Source organism: Heptranchias perlo, chromosome 24, assembly GCF_035084215.1.
Source record: "Heptranchias perlo isolate sHepPer1 chromosome 24, sHepPer1.hap1, whole genome shotgun sequence".
Lineage (NCBI taxonomy): Eukaryota > Metazoa > Chordata > Chondrichthyes > Hexanchiformes > Hexanchidae > Heptranchias > Heptranchias perlo.
Window position 1 is genome coordinate 37,612,828 of NC_090348.1, and position 21,229 is coordinate 37,634,056.

At 39.3% G+C, this 21,229-nt stretch overlaps 2 protein-coding genes across 2 annotated transcripts in view; one reads left to right on the forward strand and one right to left on the reverse strand.

The window, feature by feature from the left end:
- itih2 (inter-alpha-trypsin inhibitor heavy chain 2) overlaps window positions 1-1,409 on the forward strand; it is a 62,477-nt gene extending 61,068 nt beyond the window's left edge. The window contains exon 21 of the mRNA XM_068005108.1: window positions 264-1,409. Within this exon, the coding sequence (XP_067861209.1) occupies window positions 264-411 (148 nt within the window). The 3' untranslated portion in view covers window positions 412-1,409. The remainder of the gene's footprint in view (window positions 1-263) is intronic.
- Window positions 1,410-2,120: 711 nt separating this feature from the next.
- On the reverse strand, window positions 2,121-21,099 carry kin (Kin17 DNA and RNA binding protein). The gene is made up of 13 exons (XM_068005109.1): window positions 20,774-21,099; window positions 18,028-18,122; window positions 16,281-16,324; window positions 15,340-15,462; window positions 14,736-14,917; window positions 9,617-9,665; window positions 7,426-7,483; window positions 6,655-6,769; window positions 5,502-5,552; window positions 4,463-4,531; window positions 3,328-3,427; window positions 3,104-3,204; window positions 2,121-2,551 (listed from the first exon to the last, which is right to left on the reverse strand). Exons 1-13 carry the CDS (start codon window positions 20,885-20,887, stop codon window positions 2,489-2,491), a joined length of 1,164 nt encoding a protein of 387 aa, XP_067861210.1. The 5' UTR covers window positions 20,888-21,099; the 3' UTR covers window positions 2,121-2,488.
- Between the last annotated feature and the right edge of the window lie 130 nt (window positions 21,100-21,229).

Below are 21,229 nucleotides of genomic sequence, written 5' to 3' on the forward strand. Positions count from 1 at the left end.
TTAATACTTCAGAAACTTTATTTGCACAATTTCTGCATGCTTGAATAGATTACTGCAAAACATTTACAAGGCTAGATTTAATCAATTCTGTGTTGAAATATAAAGATTTGTTATGCACATAGGAAAGTAGATTGTATGAGGTACTGGAGTGGATTTTGGATTATGAAATTGTGTAACTGAAGTTACATTTCCTGAAGTAAAGATTTGAAGTGGGAAAACAAGTGGCACGGTCTTATGTAACTGTGTTCTCCATTGTCTTACAGGGGTTTGCAGAAAGACTACAGGACAGATGCAGTAAATGGAACAGATGTCCAATGCTGGTTTATCCACAACAGCGGGAAAGGATTTATCGATGGACATTACAAAGATTACCTTGTTCCACACCTTTACAGCTTCTTGGAGCATCCATGAATGGTTTTATGTCACTGCAAAGACTAGAAGATTGATAGCAGGGAAGAAGTATCTGCAGCGTAGAAAAATAATTGTAAACTAATATAGTGAAAATGAATTTTATTAAAAAAAAACTTGTCATTGAATATAGTCACAGGTTGTTTTGACCATAGTATTACAGTAGTCTCTCACTGTGATACTGTTCCATAACCCTATACCTCTAAACATACCTTTGGCTCTCTAATAGAGAAACTATATACACCTGTGTTAGATGTCAACCAGAGACAAGTATTATGGAGGGTCTACCACACTGGTTTTCTGATTTACCATATACTGAATGTTGCAAAATAATGTGGAAATTAAATCTTCAGGAATTCTGCCATGGATTTTTATGGTTTTAATATTCAAATTTCCAGTTCACCAATTTGTGAAATTGTAAACAGAAAAAAATAATGCTGCTATTTACTAATAAATGGGGAGGGTTTCAAAAATGAATGAAACTGCTCAGCTGTTTTTTTTCTATCCGGTCTATGACTTCTAACCCAGAAATTAAGGTGTTTTAATGTAACTGTTTTCAACAAAAACACTGGCGCTTTGAACAAATAAGTTATTCCATGCATGTTACCAAAACATCTGCTATAAAACTTTTTTTAAAAAAAACTGTACCCTACCAAAAAGCTACAGAAAGTTTATTTAATGATCACTGGATGCCTTGCAGATTAGATTAATGGTCAAGAATCGTGGCACAGGATATTTACAACATCTGGGCAACCAGAGAAAGTAAAAATATAACTCAGGTTGATTTGCTTTTCAAAATTGTTTATCTATTTTGATTACTGTGGCAAATATGAATGAATGTTAAGCACCTATGCATTTTACCAACAATGGATGAGAAATTATATTGTAGAATGAGCACTATATGGAGTTTTGCAAATTGCATCAAGGCTGATGTTTTCAAATGCATGACTGAGATTTTCATATTTTTAGAAACAGCATATATACTAAATAAATCCCAATGTTAATGCAAGCCTGTGGTATGTTATTATCTCATCACTTCTGACATAACAATGTGGCGTATACACTCATTCTTTTTCAGGAGACTTCCACTGGAGAGCAGAATTGGTTAAGTAATTCCTTTGTGTATTAGCAGAGAACTAAATCTGCTGGAATCACTACACTTCGGTGGGACATTTACTCCACCAATCCTGGCAGGGTTTGTGGATTTATAAAGGCATTCAAGCTGCTAAGACAATTTTTGCAGCCATGCGAGGGGTTGGAAAATAGCCAAGTCACAATCCATGTTTTAAGAAAGTCCATCCTACACTGTCGTTTTACATTTGACACCCCTAAAAAAATAGAAAAGTAAATGGACGAGGATAAACTGAACATCTATCTACATGTGGTCCCCAAGTTGGGGATTGGTCAATATATACATATGTTACGAACCTCGAACCAAATGACTTATGAATGAATACACATATGTAATTTATCTATGGGTATTCCTCAATATATGTACTTGAGGTAATCTACCACTAAGTTTCCATCTGAGAGCTGGCTCTTGTAGTGAGAAATTGCATAGGACTGGAGGCTGAAGTTAATGAAGACAAACAAATGCCAAATGAAGTTAACAACAGTACAATGAGCATATGTTATAAGCTATGGAACTGATATTGAAACACATGGGATAAAGTTCCAGGTTCGATTTTGTAACTACAAAATAACGACAGATGTTTAAGAAGTGAAAATAAAGCTTTATTTGTTTTCTGTTGAAATATATAAATAACGATGACTTTAGAATAATGCTCAAATCCTTGAATGACAACACCAAAGCATTTAAATAGCTTCTAATACAATTATATTAAACAAAAAATATTACCCACACACCCCTCCCTCGCATGTATGAAAATAAAGAATATGAATTGCATTCTCTTAGGGGGTGGGGTGGGAAAGCAGAAAAATTCAAAATGTATATTGAAGTTACAGGGATGAAAATGATTTAAAACTCTGACACAGTAGAGTTTGTATTTGAAAAATCAGTTGACACCAACATGATGCTTCGAACTGTCGATATTAAGATTACAGTTCTTAACACTGCTTCTTAGGCCAATTTTGAAATGTCTTCATACTGTACGCCTTCAACCTTCCGCCCTTGCAGAGGTCCCTATGAAGAAACAATTGTGATTAATCAGCAAAAACAGCAGTTAAATCCCAAAACAGATTGGAAAATTCAAACCTAGTCTAGCAAGAATTTTCCTTTTCAACAAATAAGCTGGGGTTTCTTCTTCTGCACTTGCCATCCCATGATTTTCTGCTTATGTGCTTTAATTTGCAGAAAATTATGGGCTTGCAAGTACAGAAGCAGAAAATCCCACTTATAAAGTCTCATTTTAGAAGCAGACGTCTTATAAGAACCATTGCAATGACTTTAAAAGGTATGGTTACTGTATGTAAAATTATACAGTGAGTTGGGATTCCAAAATCAGTGCAACTTTTAATTTTATTTCTCACCACTGCTGCACTAGTTATTATCTTAACCTAGTCATAAATCAAAGTCTTTGCAACTTGTTTATTTTAAAACTAATTAATGATCATTAATTCATAGATATTTGTTAACAAGCTGGTAGATCAATGCAGTTTCTTTAAGGGATATATTACAATGAGACAATAGAGGTTTCATTACCCTTTTCCCTACAGAAGGAAAATGTGTACTTACAGAATCTATGATTATTGTAGCACTAAAGTTTTTCTCATTTATAGAATCCAGGATGGCCTCGTTTCCTCGGTAACCACCATTCACTATCAACAGTTTCTTACCTATAATAGCAAGGATTAGATGATCTTATTGTTTCAGCCAATACCATTAACAGGCACATTTCCATTACTACTAATAATCCTTTAGGACAAATATAACAATTAATAAAGAAGTGTGGGTTTTACCAGGGGCTGGAATGACTGTCTCCAAATGAGTCTGGTCAACTTTCAGTTTATCTCCAGAATCAATCATTTTAATAATGGCGGTGTACTTTTCTTGAACTTCCTGCAATGTGAGTTGAAGCGTACTCCATTAGCACAATTTTTAATTTAGTTGAGCGTAAGAAAGTCAGACTTGCATTTATATAGCACCTTTCATAACCTCAGGACATCCCAAAGTGCTTTATAGCCAATGAAGTACTTTTGAAGTGTAGTCACTATTATAATGTGGGAAATGCAGTAACTAATTTGCACACAGCCAGGTCTCACAAACAACAATAAAATAAATGATCAGGTCATCTGTTTTCGGTGTTGGTTGAAGTATAAATGTTGGCCAGGACACCCTGCTCTTCTCAGAATAGTCCCAAAGGATTTTTTACATCCATCCTGAGAGCGGAGATGAGGCCTCGGTTTAACGTCTCATCTGAAAAACAGCACCTCTGACAGTGCAGCTCCCCCTCAGTATTGCACTGATATAGATACTGCGTAGGTTGTGTGCTCAGGTCTCTGGAGTGGGGCTTGAACCTACAACCTTCTGACTCAAGAGAGCTACCACTGAGCCATGGCTGATACCTAAATTCTTGTAAACAGTTTAGCAACTAATCATTTCAAGTCTTTATCAGTACAAAACTTTGATTCTCCACGGGAATATTTTTGTGGGAGTCAGGGTTTCGTTTTGCATAAACCAGCTAAAATGCAATTGAGTACTTTTAATTGATTTTTCAGTTGTTAGGTAACTGATCCAGGAGGATGACTAGCTATTATCTAGAAATCCAGTATCTAATTCAGAATTTATCACTGAAGCTCTGATAGCAGGGTCAGGCTGGCAGCACTTAATTTTTCGAAGAAATGGTAAAAGGTGGGTCTTATCTGCAATGATGAGAACTTAATTAGGTAATCCAAATAGATCAAAGAAGAGCTATAAGCTGTCAGACAAAGCACTGGGAGACTCTGAATTATTTGCCAGTTTCCCTTATACATCCAATGGATAGGAGACAGTAAGGGAAAAGGATTCCTCCACTGTGTTAATTGAGGTTCCACAGTACAAGCATTGCAATTTACTGCTCAATATTTTTATGGAGTCCAAAAAATATATTTTTACCTTTATCACTGCTTTCTTCTTGTAATATTTTTCACCAAGTTTCTTGGTTATTAATTTAACAACTATTCCCTAGTAAGACAGAGAAAAAAAAGACAATTACCTGTCAAATGAAATATCAAGAGCTCCTACATGCACAGACTATGCACTTAGCACATTTTGCTTGGGGAAAAAAAATCAAGTGCACCCCTCATTCATATTTAAGAAATCAATATAATTTAATACAGAACTCCCTCAATATTTTGTTCACAGACCACAAGATTTGTTTTCTTCACAAAGCGTTTCTCATATCTGGTTTGAAAATGATACTTGAAGTTTGTTCATTGTTTTACAACAATGGTACTCAGCACTTTTTTGTTGAGGGCCATTCTCAGCAATGCTGCAACATGGAGTGATGGGTCATAGGTCCGTGTCTGCGATTCCCAACACAGTGAACTGATTTCAGTCGTACTACTGTGGACAGTTACCAACTGGAGATCATGCACTTCCCCACAGCAAGGGAGAGAAAGTGTCTCTAGAGCTAACAATTCTGTGAAATATTTCTATTTTAATTGTCTACTTTCCATTGCTGCATGGAAGTTTGGGGTAGCCCTCCTCCTAATAGTGCCCTGTCAAATAAGTAAAGGACAAGATAATTGAGTCCCAGTTTAGGGAACATTCCACAGGCAAGCAGACTGCAAGTGGCGGTCCAGATGAACATGTATTAGCATCTCTGCTAAGGACCACTGACAGTCATAATAAAACAGTGGCCTGAGTAAGTCAAGTTCCATTTTTACTACACGGTATTGCTATATTTTCACTAGTGTTTGAAGGATGGTATTCCACAAGTTTATTTTTCCATGTAAACCGCTGGTCTTGGATGAAGGATAAGTGGGCTGCAAATGGCACCCAAGCTGTTTTATGAGCGACAGTGTTTACAATGTCAGTCATGTTAACAGCAAAAAAAAGTGTTAAAGAAACACTCCATTTTAAGTTGACCAGACAAATCTGTTAGCTGTACAAAGAATAATGTGTAAACACAGGAATTACTTTCTGAACTTACAGTGTGAAGCCAGTAGTCTCTTCTAAGACTTCTCTTTTTCTGTTCTTCGAACTAAACAGAACAAAAAGATATTTAAAATTTTGATTCGAAACACAAAACTAACTCACCCTACTACTTAAACCCACCAGCTAAATGAAAACTAAATGTAGCAAGTTGAGAAGACATTCTACTTCAGTAGACTGTAACATTCTGGAAATTTACAGATTAATGTTTAACAAGTGAGGGTAGGGTGGCATGGAATGGATTCCCATATTTAATTGCAGCTCCCAGTGTAGCTTAGATCATGTGCTGAAAGCTAGCCTAATTTGGGGTGGTGGGGATGAGGGTGTTGAGGGGGGAAAGCTGGAAATATGCAATGTAAATTAAATTTAGAGGGATGCAATCACTTCAAGGTAAGTAGCTGCATAAAGCAAAAATTCTTGCAGGCTTTAGAAAGGCTCAAAAGACATTCCAACCTGTTAATAGTCTAAGGGGGAGAGGGGAAATAAATGCCAGGCAAAAATTAAGTGAAAGGAAACTAAATGCAGAGGTATGAGATATCTGGGGGCAAGTGACAGAGCAGCATAGTACCCAAATACCTGTGATTCAACCTCATCTGCCTAATATATTCTTTGGCTGCTCCTCCTCACGAAAAAATAGTGGGATTCCCATAGCCTAGCCACTTTTTGAGGGCTTTTGCAAAATATCACAGTGCCAGCAACCATACACAAAGCCTTCTCAACAAGTAGGTAGGCAAAAATATGCACAAAAACATTTACAAAACATCCATCAAAACCCATAGTTGGCCTTGTTTCGGCCTGTTAATTACTTCCACATTCAACTGCTGCCTAGCAATCCTGGGCACCCGTTGTAAATGGGCACAATGATGGATGACTGCAGATTCAGCACAGTAGCTGGGAAATAGCAGGAACGTCTAAATAACTTCATGTCACCTTTGTTTTAATATAGCAATGAAGTTTCCACCTCTTTTCTGCTGGACAATCTGGCATGTGCATTACAGGTAGAGGTCAAGCAGAACTGATCTCTGCCCTTGCACTTGATAATGGGTTGCAACAGAGCCAAACATCCTTGCTCTTAATTCAAACATTCATAACTACAAGGTGAGCTACTGGAAAACAGAAGCGATGGGGTGAAATGCACTGCAGTACACTACCTCCATAATCTCATCCAGTGCAGACTTCTTCTTCTTGTCCTTTGTATCTGAAGTGTGGCCCAGTTCCTTTCGTTTTACCGAAGCTGTTGTTTGCAATGCACTTGGCCCCAGGGTACTGAAAAACATGCAAGACATACATTGAAGATTTTTTTTGCATTCAATTAGCTGTCACCACCTTCCTCTCCCTCAGCTGCTCGCCTTCAACTAAGGGAGCTGGTGATTAGGCCGCAGATCATTTTGTGACTTCAGACAGAATAATGTTAGGAGTTGACTGCTATACAGTAAAGACAGTCAACATTTTCTTCACGGACTGGATTGTGCCTTCCAATTTAAGAACATGCTGTGAACGAGAAAAGGCCCATCTAGCTCATTCAGCAAATTTTCTGCATTAATATTCCAGACAGTCCTTCCTGTCTCAGCCATACTCTTGATCTGAATGACCATTCCACATGTCCATCTACCATTTGAACAACTGAAACCAATATCTTCATTCACTGTACTAAATGTGAGGTCACAGCATAAACTCTCAACTGTAATTGATGAGTTTTAACTTAACACATTTAGGTCTTAGTGTCCTAAAGTTCACATTCCGGCTGATTATACAGGAGATCAAGCATGAGGAATTGCTGAGATGTAAACTAATAAGGAGCCTCAGTCTTTAAGGGGTGCATTACTAAATCCACTGGATTTGATGTAACTAACAGAACTGCAAGATTTTCTTCACAGACTGGATTGAGTCTTCCGACTTAAGAACATGCAGTGAATCCTTACCTAGATTTAGGAGCAGCTGCTGTTGATGCACTTTGTCCTTTGTTTAAATTAAAGGCAACTAAATGAAAGAAAGAAATTAGTGATTTACATTAAGTGTCTATGGTTTTAAAGTGTTGAAAATGTATTATCCAGTTTAACACTTTCTGCAGCAAATATCCTTGTACTGAATGTGTAGAACTTGAATGGCATCTTATAATATGGGTAGCTTCTAGGATTAATCAGTTTCCATTAATAGTTACAAAACACGTTAATTTGAAAACAACATGCAAAAGAGATTAATTTTCATTGAGAATATTACCTATGTTGGAACATTTCCAACAAAATAATTCTGTAGGACCTTGATAGTCAAATCCTAAAGTAATGCAAATCAGCACCTCTGGTTATGATTAAGGTGTAGTTAGTACATGAAAAAATGAAGGGAATATTGAACTGGGTGGGAGGGAAAGAATTCATTCACAGCATATTTTCTGAAGGAAAGAATTAGAATTCAGAGAATTAAAAATGCTTCAATCTGAGAATGAAGAGAAAATATTTAGTAATAATTCACACAAAATTTATCTGAAAGTAGACAATATGAGAAGAGATATACGCAGGTGTGGAATATGTTACTAAGTAGAAGCTAAAAGTTCCACTTTCAGCCTCAACTTTAGCACAGGATCTGTTTAGTACTTGCCCCTTGAGCATGTATCTTGTACCATTGCTAAACACTTGCATATTGATTATACAGCATAATTTTTAAGAGCTAAGTTAGCAGTCATACAAACAGAAACTTCCAAATGACTTTTGAAACACACCCAGCAGTGGATGAGAAGAAGCCATTTATAAATTTGGTGACTTTCTAATGGAGTCGTTAGTGAAGTCACAAGTCAGTGCTAATGGGTTGATAGTTGTTTCAAGTACAATTTTTCAGCTCACCGAGAAATGAAATGGAACAAGTGTGATGAAGTGGTAAAAAGTCAAATAAATATTACTGAGTCAAATGGTCTCAAGTTTGATTCCGTCCCTCAGTAAGCCAATATCAGCTAGGGTGGCATTTGGGATGCTACTACTGATCTCAGCAATGCTGTGCTAGGAGGGAGGAAAATTAGCCTTGGTTCCTGCTCTCAATTATAGAATCATAGAAAAGTTACAGCACGGAAGGAGACCATTCAGCCCATCGAGTCCACGCTGGCTCTATGCAAGAGCAATCCAGCTGGTCACGCTCCCATGCCCTATCCCTGTAGCCCTGCAAATGTTTTCCTTTCAAGTACTTATCTAGTTCCCTTTTGAAGGCCATGATTGAATCTGCCTCCACCACCCCCTCAGGCAGTGCATTCCAGATCCTAACCATTCACTGTGTAAAAAAGTTTTTCCTCATGTCACCTTTGGTTCTTTTGCCGATCACCTTAAATCTATGTCCTCTGGTTCTTGACCCTTCCGCCAATGGGAACAGTTTCTTTCTATCTACTCTGTCTAGACCCTTCATGATTTTGAATACCTCTATCAAATCTCCTCACAACCATCGCTGTTCCAAGAACAACCACCCCAGCTTCTCCAGTCTATCCACGTAACTAAAGTCCCTCATCCCTGGAATCATTCTAGTAAATCTCTTCTGCACCCACTCTAAGGCCTTCACATCTTTTCTAAAGTATGGTGCCCAGAATGGAAACAATACTTCAGTTGTGGCCAAACCAGTGTTTTATAAATGATCATCATGACTTCCTTGTTTTTGTACTCTATGCCTCTATTTATAAAGCCCAGGATCCTGTATTATTTTTTAACTGCTTTCTCAACCTGCCCTGCCACCTTCAACGATTTATGCACATATACCCCCAGATCTCTCTGATCCTGTAGCCCTTTTAGAGTTGTGCCCTCTAGTTTATATTGCCTCTCCTTGTTCTTCCTACCGAAATGTATCACTTTGCATTTTTCTGCGTTAGATTTTATCTGCCATGTGTCCGCCCATGCCACCAGCCTGTCTATATCCTTTTGAAGTCTATCACTATCCTCCTCAGTTTACTACCCTTCCAAGTTTTATGTCATCTGCAAATTTTGAAATTTCCTCTTTCAGGAAAATATATGATTTTTGATGGGGAGAGAAGAGGGATTAAAATTTGAAGTTACAAAGACAAACAGTAGACAAAATGCAGCGCAGTGCTTTGGTGAAATTAACAAAAAATATTCTCACACACTAAACACTCCAAAAATGTACCTTTTTCTTCCTCATTTTCTCTTTTCAATTCTGTAAAAACAGGAACATCCTAAAAGAGAAAAAAAAAGAATGTTTCTTTCTTCCCTATAATCCAGTCGTGAACGACATGGGGATGTATGGGCTATGGACTTGCGTCTGGTTGAGATGGTGTTGAAAATCCTATTTTAAACCACACCGAAACAAGCAGAACCCTTTAAATGTGACTTAGGGATTCCTGAACTAAAAAATATTCCTTGTACATTTTCCATCTGCAGAAACAGGTTTTTTCCCCCAACAAAATACACTGATCACTCTGGTAGTACATTAGATGATTAACTGATTGATTGAATAATCTAGTGTGTTTGCTTATCTGATTATAAAGAAGCAATTACAAGATTAATGATAGCTGAATGGCCTCAGATGAGGAAGGCCATTCAGCTATCATTACTTCTCCATCCAGAAAAACCAAGCCACCCTCCCTACTATTCCTTAAATGATTCCAATATTTTTGCCTCCACGATCCTATCCAGAAGCCCATACCAAGTGTTGATTACTCTATGTATGAAGAACTTCAGGATATCAGACCTAAGTTTGCTTTTCACTAATTTCAACCCATGTCCCTTTTTCTCCACAGTCATAATTTAACTCATTAGTTTTGTTTGATTTTATTTTTTCTGTACAGTTTACTATCTTACATTGCTCCATAATGTCCTCCCTAAGTTGCCTCCTCGCAATATTAGTTAGGTTCATAAAATAGTGGTTTAAAATAAATTCCCAAACTCTGCCAAATATACTTAAGTAGTGTAACAGCCACCAGAGCGAGGATACTTTTAACCCTACAATCTTAACAGGATTCAAATCCAGGCCCTAGAGGATAAGTGAACCAATACCTGCAACACTCATTTTCCAATGCACTTTCAAACAATATTTTGCATGCACTTGAATTTTTTTTTAATAAAAAGGATATAGAATCATAGAAGGTTACAGCACGGATAGAGGCCATTCGGCCAATCGAGTCTGCGCCGGCTCTATGCATGAGCAATCCAGCTAGTCCCACTGCCCCGCACTATCCCCGTAGCCCTGCACATTTTTTCGTTTCAAGTACTTATCCTGTTCCCTTTTGAAGGCCATGATTGAATCTGCCTCCACCACTCCCTCGGGCAGTGCATTCCAGATCCTAACCACTCGCTGTATAAAAAAGTTTTTCCTCATATCACCTTTGGTTCTTTTGCCAATCACCATAAATCTATGTCCTCTGGTTCTTGACCCTTCTGCCAATGGGAACTGTTTCTCTCTATCCACTCTGTCTAGATCCTTCATGATTTTGAACACTTCTATCAAATCTCCTCTCAACCTTCTCTGTTCCAAGGAGAACAATCCCAGCCTCACCAGTCCATCCACGTAATTTAAGTCCCTCATCCCTGGAATCATTCTCGTAAATCTCCTCTGCACCTTCTCTAAGGCCTTCACATCCTTCCTAAAGTGCGGTGCCCAGAACTGGACAATACTCCAGTTGTGGCCGAACCAGTGTTTTATAAAGGATCATCATGACTTCCTTGTTTTTGTACTCTATGCCGTGATTTAAAGCCCAGGACCCCGTACTCTTTTTTTAACCGCTTACTCAACCTGCCCTGCCACCTTTATCGATTTATGCACGTACACGCCCCAGATCCTCTGTTCCTCATCCCTTTTAGAATTGTGCCCTCTAGTTTATATTGCCTCTCCTCACTTTTCCTACCGAAATGCATCACCTTGTATTTTTCCACGTTAAACTTCATCTGCCACGTGTCCACCCATGCCACCAGAGTGTCTATATCCTCTTGAAGTCTATCGCCATCCTCCTCACTGTTCACTACCCTTCCAAGTTTTGTGTCATCCGCAAATTTTGAAATTGTGCCCTGTACTCTCAAGTCCAAGTCATTAATGTATATCAAGAGAAGTAGTGGTCCCAGCACCGACCCCGGGGAACACCAGTACACACCTCCCTCCAGTCGGAAAAACAACCGCTCACCACTACTCTCTGTTTCCTGTCATTTAGCCAATTCTGTATCCATGTTGCTATTGTCCCCTTTATTCCATGGGCCACAATTTTAATAGCAAGCCTACCATGTGGCACTTTATCAAACGTTTTTTGAAAATCCATATACACCACATCAACTGCATTGTCTTCATCGACCCTCTCTGTTACCTCATCAAAAAACTCTATCAAGTTGGTTGAACACGATTTGCCTTTAACAAATCCATGCTGGCTTTCCCTAATCAATCCGTACTCGTCCAAGTGACTGTTAATTCTGTCTCAGATTATTGTTTCCAAAAGTTTCCCCACCACCGACGTTAAACTGACTGGCCTTTAGTTGCTGGGTTATCTTTACACCTTTTTTTGAACAAGGGTGTAACATTTGGAATTCTCCAGCCCTCTGGCACCACCCCCGTATCTAAGGATGTCTGGAAGATTGCGGCCAGTACCTCCGCAATGTCCCCTCTTACTTCCCTCAGCATCCTAGGGTGCATCCCATCCAGACCAGGTGACTTATCTATTTTAAGCACAGCTAGCCTTTCTAGTACCTCTTCTTTCTCAATTTTTAGCCCATCCAGTATCTTAACTATATCTTCCTTTACCAAGACTCTGGCAGCATCTTCTTCCTTGGTAAAGACCGATGCAAAGTACTCATTTAATACCTCAGCCATGCCCACTGCCTCCATGAGTAGATCTCCTTTATGGTCCCTAATCGGCCCCACCCCTCCTCTTACTACCTGTTTACTGTTAACGTCTGTAGAAGACTTTTGGATTCCCTTTTATGTTGGTCGCTGGTCTATTCTCATACTCTCTCTTTGCCCCTCTTATTTCCCTTTTCACTTCCCATATTCTGCCTGGTTCTCACTTGTGTTGTCAACCTGACACCGGTCATAAGCCGCTTTTTTCCACTTCATCTTATTCTCTATCTCCTTTGTCATCCAGGGAGCTCTGGCTTTAGTTGCCCTACCTTTCCCCCTCGTTGGAATGTACCTTGTCTGTACCTGAATTATCTCCTCTTTAAAGGCCGCCCACTGTTCCATTACAGTTTTGCCTGCCAATCCATGATTCCAATTTACCCGGGCCGGATCTGTTCTCATCCCACTGAAACTGGCCCTGCTCCAATTGAGTATTTTTACTTTAGAGTGGACAGAGTCCTTTTCCATTGCTATTCTAAACCTTATGATACTATGATCGCTGCTCCCTAAATGCTCTCCCACTGACACTTGTTCCACTTGCTCCTTCTCATTCTCTAGAGCCAAGTCCAGCAATGCGTCCTTCCTCATTGGGCCGGAAACGTATGGTCAAGAAAGTTATCCTGATCACATTTCAAAAATTCCTCACCCTCTTTGCCCCTTATATTACTATCCCAGTCTATATTAGAATAGTTGAAATCCCCCGTTATCTCTGCTCTATGGCTTTTGCAGCTCTCTGTAATTTCCCTGCAAATTTGCTCCTCTATATCCTTCCCACAAGATGGTGGCCTATAGAATACTCCCAGTAGTGTAATGACACCTCCATTGTTCCTTAACTCTAGGTCTCCGTTATTGCTACATCGTATTCCCATGTGGGTATTTGTACCTGCAGCTCACCAACCTTGTTTACCACGCTTCGTGCGTTCACACACATGCACCACAAAGTCCTCTTAGACCTTCTTGTAATCTCTCTTGGTCTGACCCCATCTAACATCTTACTATTTTTTACTCTAGGGCTATCCTTCTCTCCTGATCCTTTGTGCCTTGTTTCTCCTTTCCAATGCTACATCCAGGTGCCCAACCCCCTGCCAAATTAGTTTAAACCCCCCCACCCCCCCCCCACAGCACTAGCAAACCTCCCCGCGAGAACATTGGTCCCAGCTCCGTTGAGGTGCAACCCGTCTGGCCTGTACAGGTCCCACCTCCCCCAGAACTGGTCCCAATGCCCCAGGAATCTGAAGCCCTCCCTCCTGCGCCATCTCACCGGCCACACATTCATCTGCTCTATCCTCCTATTTCTATATTTGCTAGTTCGTGGCACCGGGAGCAATCCGGAGATTACTACCTTTGAGGTCCTGCTTGTTAATCTCTTTCCTAACTCCTTAAACTCTGCTTGCAGGACCTCATCCCTCTTCCTACCTGCTATATGCATAAAAACTACAAAGAGATGAGAAAATCTACAGATTTAGGTCGCAACGTTCAACTGACACTCATTATCCAGACTCACATGAAGATGGCAACTTGAGGTACCTGAGGGCTGCCTCTGCTCACAGAACTGTAACTGCCTTCAGGGGAGGAGGGTTAAGCAGAGAAAAATTGAGGGGGAAAATTGGAGGAAAAAAAACCTAAAAAATACTTTGCAATACTACAAGGTACATTGTGAGGTTATAGTTCTTGTCGGTTGGACAAATAGCAATAGCTACTGGTTGGTTAGTTCCTCAAAATACAGTCTGTTCAATGTAAAATAGGGCTGAGTGTACTTTCTATGATGGAGAATGACAAAGTGAACATTTCCATTAACATCATTAATTGCCAGTATGACAGATAGCGTAAATGGATTCTAGTGACAAATAGATACCTTCTGGAAAAAGAAATCTCCCAATGCCTAAAATTTTTGCTCATCACTTATATTTTTAAAAAAAGTTAAGATAGTGCCTTTAACATAATAAGCACCTCAAGGGATTTGTGATGCAAAAATAAGACCCTGAGCAATAACAGGAGAATTAGCGGAGATGACAGAAGGCATGGTCGAAGAGGTTGATTTTGCAGAGGCTTTTGAAAGTGGGGAGAGAGATAATGTAGCAGAGGGGTTTGGAGACTGCTCCAGAGGGAAAGGCCAAAACAGATGAAGACTCTGCCACTAAAGGTGGAGGAGGAGCACTTCTGAGGTGACCATTGGGGGCAGGAGAAACCACTTCCGATAACGTGCTGAGTGCTTTGGAACAGGTAAAAGAGAGTGGTGCCGTGGACGTGGACCACAGACAAGAAAAGGTGAAGATGGATTTAGTAGTTGACTATAATATCAGAGTTTGAGACAGCCAAGGAGGGATAGCAAGGTGGAGGATGCGAACATGTAGTTGGGTGTCCATGGGGAGAAACTCAATAATAATTCCTCTTAAAAAGGTCTCAGTATGAATCATCAATGTTTTACCTCCTCTTTTCCTTCTTTTCCTCGCCTAACTAGTTCTTCAATAAACTTGGCATTTCTTTCCTCATCATCCAGCTCTTGCTTCTTCTTTTTCTCCTGTTCTTGTTGTCTACAAATGGTTTCTGGATCTCGATCAATGTATTGAACGTACCAGCCCTTCGGTGTTTCATCCACTTTGCAGTAACCTGAACAAATTGGAATACAGTGAACTTCAATTATGGTGATTGATTTGGGCAGGTCCATGTTTGATGATTACAATTGATTGAACAGTACATTTGAAGCACATGGATTTCAAACAGCCCATCTGATCTCTGAGGTTTCGTGTGAGGATGAATGTGATGTTGACTGCTCCATTACAACTTGTTTGCCTCAAACTATGATTCTTCAAGAAAACTCCTGTTAGACTTTAACCAGTTTTAATGCACGGTTGTTTGGCGATGCCAATCTTTGTTTTGCAATCTGCAGTTTGTGTGAAGATGATGGAGCAACTTGATCCATACACCATAGATTGGAAAACTAATGCAGAGTACAATTTTTTTAATGAGGGTATGGAGAAGAGGTTAAAAATAACTAACTCAAATATAACAATCACGTAGATATTACTCACCTTCTCTGCCTAACCATTTGGTGAAGTCGGTCAGTGTCTCCCACATTGTTGCATTCATATGAACATGCTCTCGGTGACTGATGTATTCATTGTAGACAACATTGTTGTGAACTCGTTTGGTTCCTAAAAAATAGGCCATTTATCTTAGTGCTAGAAGAAATGAATACAGTAGTAACAAAATTTATGCTAATATTAGATCTATAACAGTAGGAAGAAATTAAAATGAAGCATCCTAGCAACGTCAAGCACATTGGGGTTGAGATGGTGGTGCTGGTGCTCCTACATGCGGTGTCACAGTGGTAGGTGTCTGATTCTCCACTTATCTCTGCCATTCCCCATGTGGAACGGTCCCAAAAACAGATGAGTTGGCAGAGGTAGATGCCAAAGAGGACACATCCTTCACCACAAAGGGTTGGTGGAGAATAATCAGCAAGGAAGTCACTCCAGGTCATTACCGGATATTTCTTACAATCGGCTCAACAACTGTATGGTCAGTACTGTGGCAGGTTATCTGTACAACCTCTGAACTACATAATAGTGTGTGCCTTGGGAACATTCTGAGGCGACAGGAAAAAAAACTTTAAATGCACAATTTACATGAATGATTAATTGAAACAATACAGCATTCACTTCACATTTTCTACAGCCCCCTTCCTTAGCAAACCTAATGGAAAAAGGGGAAAATAAAAAGGTTCTGCCATTATACTGCCAACCAATAATACGGAGCAGATATGCTGAAAAGGGTTGGCATCGTGCCAGCTTGTATGCTTCGTTCTTGGGAACACATGAAGCACTACTGAGAAGCAATGTAAATATCAATATAATCTTTTAAAAAACACAAGCGTGAGCCATCAACAAATATCAGTAGTTGCCTCTTTACATTTGAGCCCTGTCATGAGCTAAGCTAGATCTAAAGAGGTTGTTCACTGCAAGAAACTCACCAAAACGTCTTCTAAGCAGCTCAAGAAATTCATTGCGAAACTCCCTGGAGAGAAAAGAAACATTGCGTTCAATGTTCCACCAGGATATGGTAGCATTTGACGTCTATTCAAAATGTCTCCACTGCAGGGTTCCGGGCTCTCAATTCTGATAGGTAGTTACACTACACAACTTGCACTGCTCTGAAGCAACATACAATGAGTCCTGTAACTGCAGCATATATGGCATTAGTTTGGCATTTTGCACAGAGTTGGACAGTACCTGCAGGAGGCAGTCTCACATTGACTGATCGGCATAACACCAGTTACAGTACAAGCGTGACCAATGCAAAGCCAGCTTTCTGAACTTTAAAAGTGAAATTTTAAATAGCCCTGTGGACTGTCTAATTTTCTAGCATTTTAAACTGCTCTGTTATCTCTTTTGTGACATTAAAAATGTCTTTAGTTAAAGGCTGGTACTCTGCTTTCTTTGTTTAGAGGACAGTGCTAAACGTAGGATATACAACTCAATGCTGTAAGCTCACACTGCTTTTAAAGCAGGGACTGGGTGAAATCAATATTCCATTCTTAAATTTTGCTTCAGGCTTGTAAGCAGGAGAGTGGGATAAGACTAGATGACTCACGTGGAGGAAAACACTAGCGCAGACTTGATGGGCTGAATGGCCTCTGTGTGCTGTAATGTTCTATGATGTTACGTTAAGAATTTTAGATAAAAACATATACATTATTGCTGCATTAAATATAGGGCCCATTTCCAAAATGATGGTCCTGTTAATATAGGGAAACATCTAATAGATTCTTTTACAGAATTTTTAAGTTAGCATCATTTGTTCAGGCAGGCAACAAATTGAATGATTTTTTAATCATAGCTCCTTTAAAACTAGATCTATCATAATAAAACTTTTCAAAGACAATTACTCAAAATCTACTAAAGAAGAGCAATATAACACAGAGTAACATGCATTTGGTCATTTTAAAAAACTGTTACTTCTATCAGAGAACTCTATGATTTATCCTTCTGTATGCTTTATTATTACAATAAGTAAAATATATGAAAGTCACATGATTGAATACAATGCAATATAGCAACTGTACTTAAAAACTGCTGAAAAAGATGTAGGCTGACACTTACAAAATTCAACATCACTCTAAGACTGCAAATTTTTTTTAAAGGGAAGGGTAAAAAAAATAAAACAACTGTCATTTATAAACATCTCAGTGATTGTAAGTTTACGTTATTTTGATGCACTGGTTTTGGTTCACTCAATCTTGATATTAATTTTAGTGAAGTAGGAATGGAAACTAGTAGAAGTGTACTGGTTTTGTGGACAATAGCTTGAACATAGGACCAATTACTGGGTTATCAATTTTGCAAGTTAATTTACTAACTATTTAGAGCCATTTTTTATGTTTTAACAATATAGTTTACCTTTCATATTTTTACACACTAAAATCATTACATGTTTTTAAAAAAATGAAACTTTTTTCAGTAACGACAGATACCAAATTTTGAATGAAGGTGAATCGGTAGTGCTTGCATGTGAACTGAGCAGGAGAGAATGAAAAAAAGCTGAAAAAAGGAGGAACAACTGAGCTGGATACAGCAAAACAGAGAAAAGTTTCAGAAAAATTTTATTTTTTTAAGTTGAAATCTTGTGGCTTATTCAAAAATTGTTAGTATGAGTTTCAATAAATACCATCATACCGGGCAAAGTTTACATAGGGTCTTTAACTGTCACACTGTACATACTCTGAAAAGTAGTCCATGAACTGCTGTGGGTTCTCGGATGCCAGCAGAAGCTGTCGTTGGTGGGATTCTGACATACAGTGACATTTGAAACCATTCTGGAATACAACATAAATCATATCAATATTAACATAACTCATATTTCAGGGAAGAAAAGACCACTAGCCCATCTAGTCTGACCATCCAATTATCCCTTTTCTTTCTGGTGAAGTATCATTTATATTATATCTATTTATAAAATGTAATGACTATGTGAATCCTTGCACATGTAAAGAACTTGTCTATTTTCTTTTCGGAACTATTCAACCACCTGACCTGGCAGTTTGTCACACAACGTCTCTAATCAAATCTCCTCTTAGTCAAGAAAGGAAAAAGTCCCAGCATAAACTATCACTCGTCCTAGCTCAATTGTTTATATTCTGGTATGAATCTTGTAGCCCTCTTGAATCCTCTTCAATAACATGATATCCCTTTTGCAGTATGGGGAACCAAAACTGGACTCACTCCAGATGTAGTCATATTAAGCTATGTAGAATTTTAAGATCACTCTTTTGATTTATGTTGTTACGCAATCTAACATTTTGTTTGCTTCCTTTACCGCCTGGGACAGTGCGCTGGTGGTATTACCAATCTGCCTACCAATATTCCAAGATTTCTTTCCTGCTCTAAAACTTCCAGTATATTCCTACTGAGTACGTATTCCATGCTGCCTAGCCTAGATTCATCACTTTACATTTACCCATGTTAAACTGCAGCTGCCCACAAACTCTGCATCTCCATATCCCTGTGGATCTGTGCACTCAATTTGCCACAACTTCCATGTTGATGATACCTTCAATTTAGAAACCTTTGATATGACTGCAGTCTCTAAATCATTTATAAAAATGATCAACAGCAGTGGTCCCAACACCCCCAATCAGTGCAGCACATCACTAACAACCAACTCCCAGCCAGACGTGTTCCCATTTGCTTCCTCAACCAACACCATCCAAGACAGATTAGCTATTCTATCCTATCATTGCCTTTTGAGGGATCTTGCTGTAAAAATGGCTGCCAAATGTGCCCACATAAATTGCTGCACTGCAAAGTGTTCCTTATGTGAAGTGCTTTAATGTTTTTGAGTTACAATAAGGCATTATATAGAGGCAGTCTTTAATGCATTCATTTTCTATCATTCAATTCTTTATTTTAAATTTGGCAATCTTTTATACAATCCAATACAATTATCCCACAGGCCTAAACTTTGTGGTGTAATCTATTACATGGGAAAAGAATCAAACATATATTATTAAAATCCAGATAAACATTGCCAACTGTCTCATCCTTATTCACAAGGTGAGCAAATTCATCAAAAAAATCTAATAGATTTGTCAAACAATCCTGAAGCCACACTGTCCATCTCCCACTTACGTATATCCCATAAACTGATACCTCATTCTCATTCTCCCCACTTGTCCTTATACTTCCTGTTCCACTCAAACACTCCGGAGATGAAATTTGACTTGGGCGGGGATGCAAAATGGGCAGTATCACATCTGCTGCCAGTTATACATCCCACCAGATATTCAGTTCCATTGAAGTTAATGGAATTGAATATTGGACGGGACGTATAATGGGCGGCAAGTGCGATACCCCCCGTTTTGCAACCCGCCCAAGTTGCGTTGCACCCCCTCTATCCTTTAACACTTTCTATACATATCCTTGTTTTCATCCTGACATCATTAATGATCCTGTACATTTCACAATTTGTGCAGTACCATATCATTGTCTTTGTTGTCATTTTGAACTGATTTCAGCCTAGTTGGAATAAGAACTTATTTAAAAACTCTTCTGAAGTCAAGCAATAACATTCCAACAAACATAAAATTGAAAACACTCTAACATCTCTCTCATTTTCCCTTGCCAAACTTCACTCTTCTTTTCTAGAAAGCATTGATTCTTGCTGGCACTGGCTGCCTTCCAGTACTTCATTTGGGTAGCCACTATTAACCTGTGAACTTAGTCAATGAGCAACGATGGGACACTGAACTATGGGAGCTTCACAACCAAAGTCAATCCTGTCCTCACCAAACACGCAAGAATCACTGGTTAGCAATCATGAGCTATTTTTCCTTTCTGATCAAAAGATGCTAAGACAAATTTTAGCACTCTTTCCACACCATGGCATCAGCTAACTTAACACAGGCCAGGGATCATTCCTGGCCTCTATGGCTATGCCACAATGAGTTGAGTCAATCCTAATCGCGGTTTTTGACAGTTCTCTAAACATACATAGAATTACATTGAACGTAGAGCACAGAAACAGGCCATTCGGCCCAACTGGTCTGTGTCAGTCTTTATGCTCCACATGAGCATCCTCCCACCTTTCTTCAGCTAACCCTATAAGCATGACCACAGGTCTGGCTGGACATTTAACACGTTAATAAAAATCATTTTGACCAAAAAAAATCACTCTGAAGAAACTCAGAAGCTTTAGAGGTGAACAAACGAGGTTTCCCATTAGAAACAAACATGCACAATCCGATGAAAAGTGATTCTGAGCACAATCACTAAGTTATATTTCCCTTTCTTAAGGCTTCTGGACCCAGCTTCTAAACGAGGCCTATTGTCGTCAGTTTTTCAAGTCTACTTGGGCCTAATCCTCTTTAAACACACACACACAAAGACCGTACATCAAGTGACCGAGTGCACTTTGCATCCCGAGGCCTGCAGCCTAATCCGCTCGTTGTCTACAGCCGGGCTCACTCACCTCGTCCCGACACTGTTTCTGACACATCTGACAATACCATCGCAGCTTCTGCAGCCCTTTCGACTTTATGCGGTTGGCTATGGCCTTGGGAGTGAGGAACTCCGCTTTCCCCATCTTTAGCTCTCAAGACCCCGATTCAACCGTCTGCGCCCACTTCGGCAACTGAACCGCGCAGGATCTGGTGACGTCACTGTTCCGGGTTCAGTGTGTACATCGTCACAACATCCTTCGCTCGCGAACTCAGCGGCAAACAGTTAACGTGCCAATCTTTAAATGGACTTTTGGTCTTTATTTTAGAATAAAATCTTAAGGCAGGAGCGTTCGCAAGCTGACCGCAGACAGAGCTGCTGCTGGTGGGGAAAAAAATTATCGAACGGATTTCTGGGAGTTGTAGTTGGTAGTCAGTTTGATCAAAGCCGAATGGGACGATGGGAAACTACAACTCCCAGAAGGCAT

Bases quoted from the DNA above. Each gene is read 5' to 3' on its own strand.
- kin (XM_068005109.1), bottom strand. From the start codon at position 20,887: ATGGGGAAAGCGGAGTTCCTCACTCCCAAGGCCATAGCCAACCGCATA. The intron at 14,918-15,339 runs GTGAGTAATATC...CAATTTGTTCAG, and splicing joins CAAATGGTTAGGCAGAGAAG to GTTACTGCAAAGTGGATGAA. The intron at 3,205-3,327 runs GTAAAACCCACA...TTGCTATTATAG, and splicing joins GACAGTCATTCCAGCCCCTG to GTAAGAAACTGTTGATAGTG.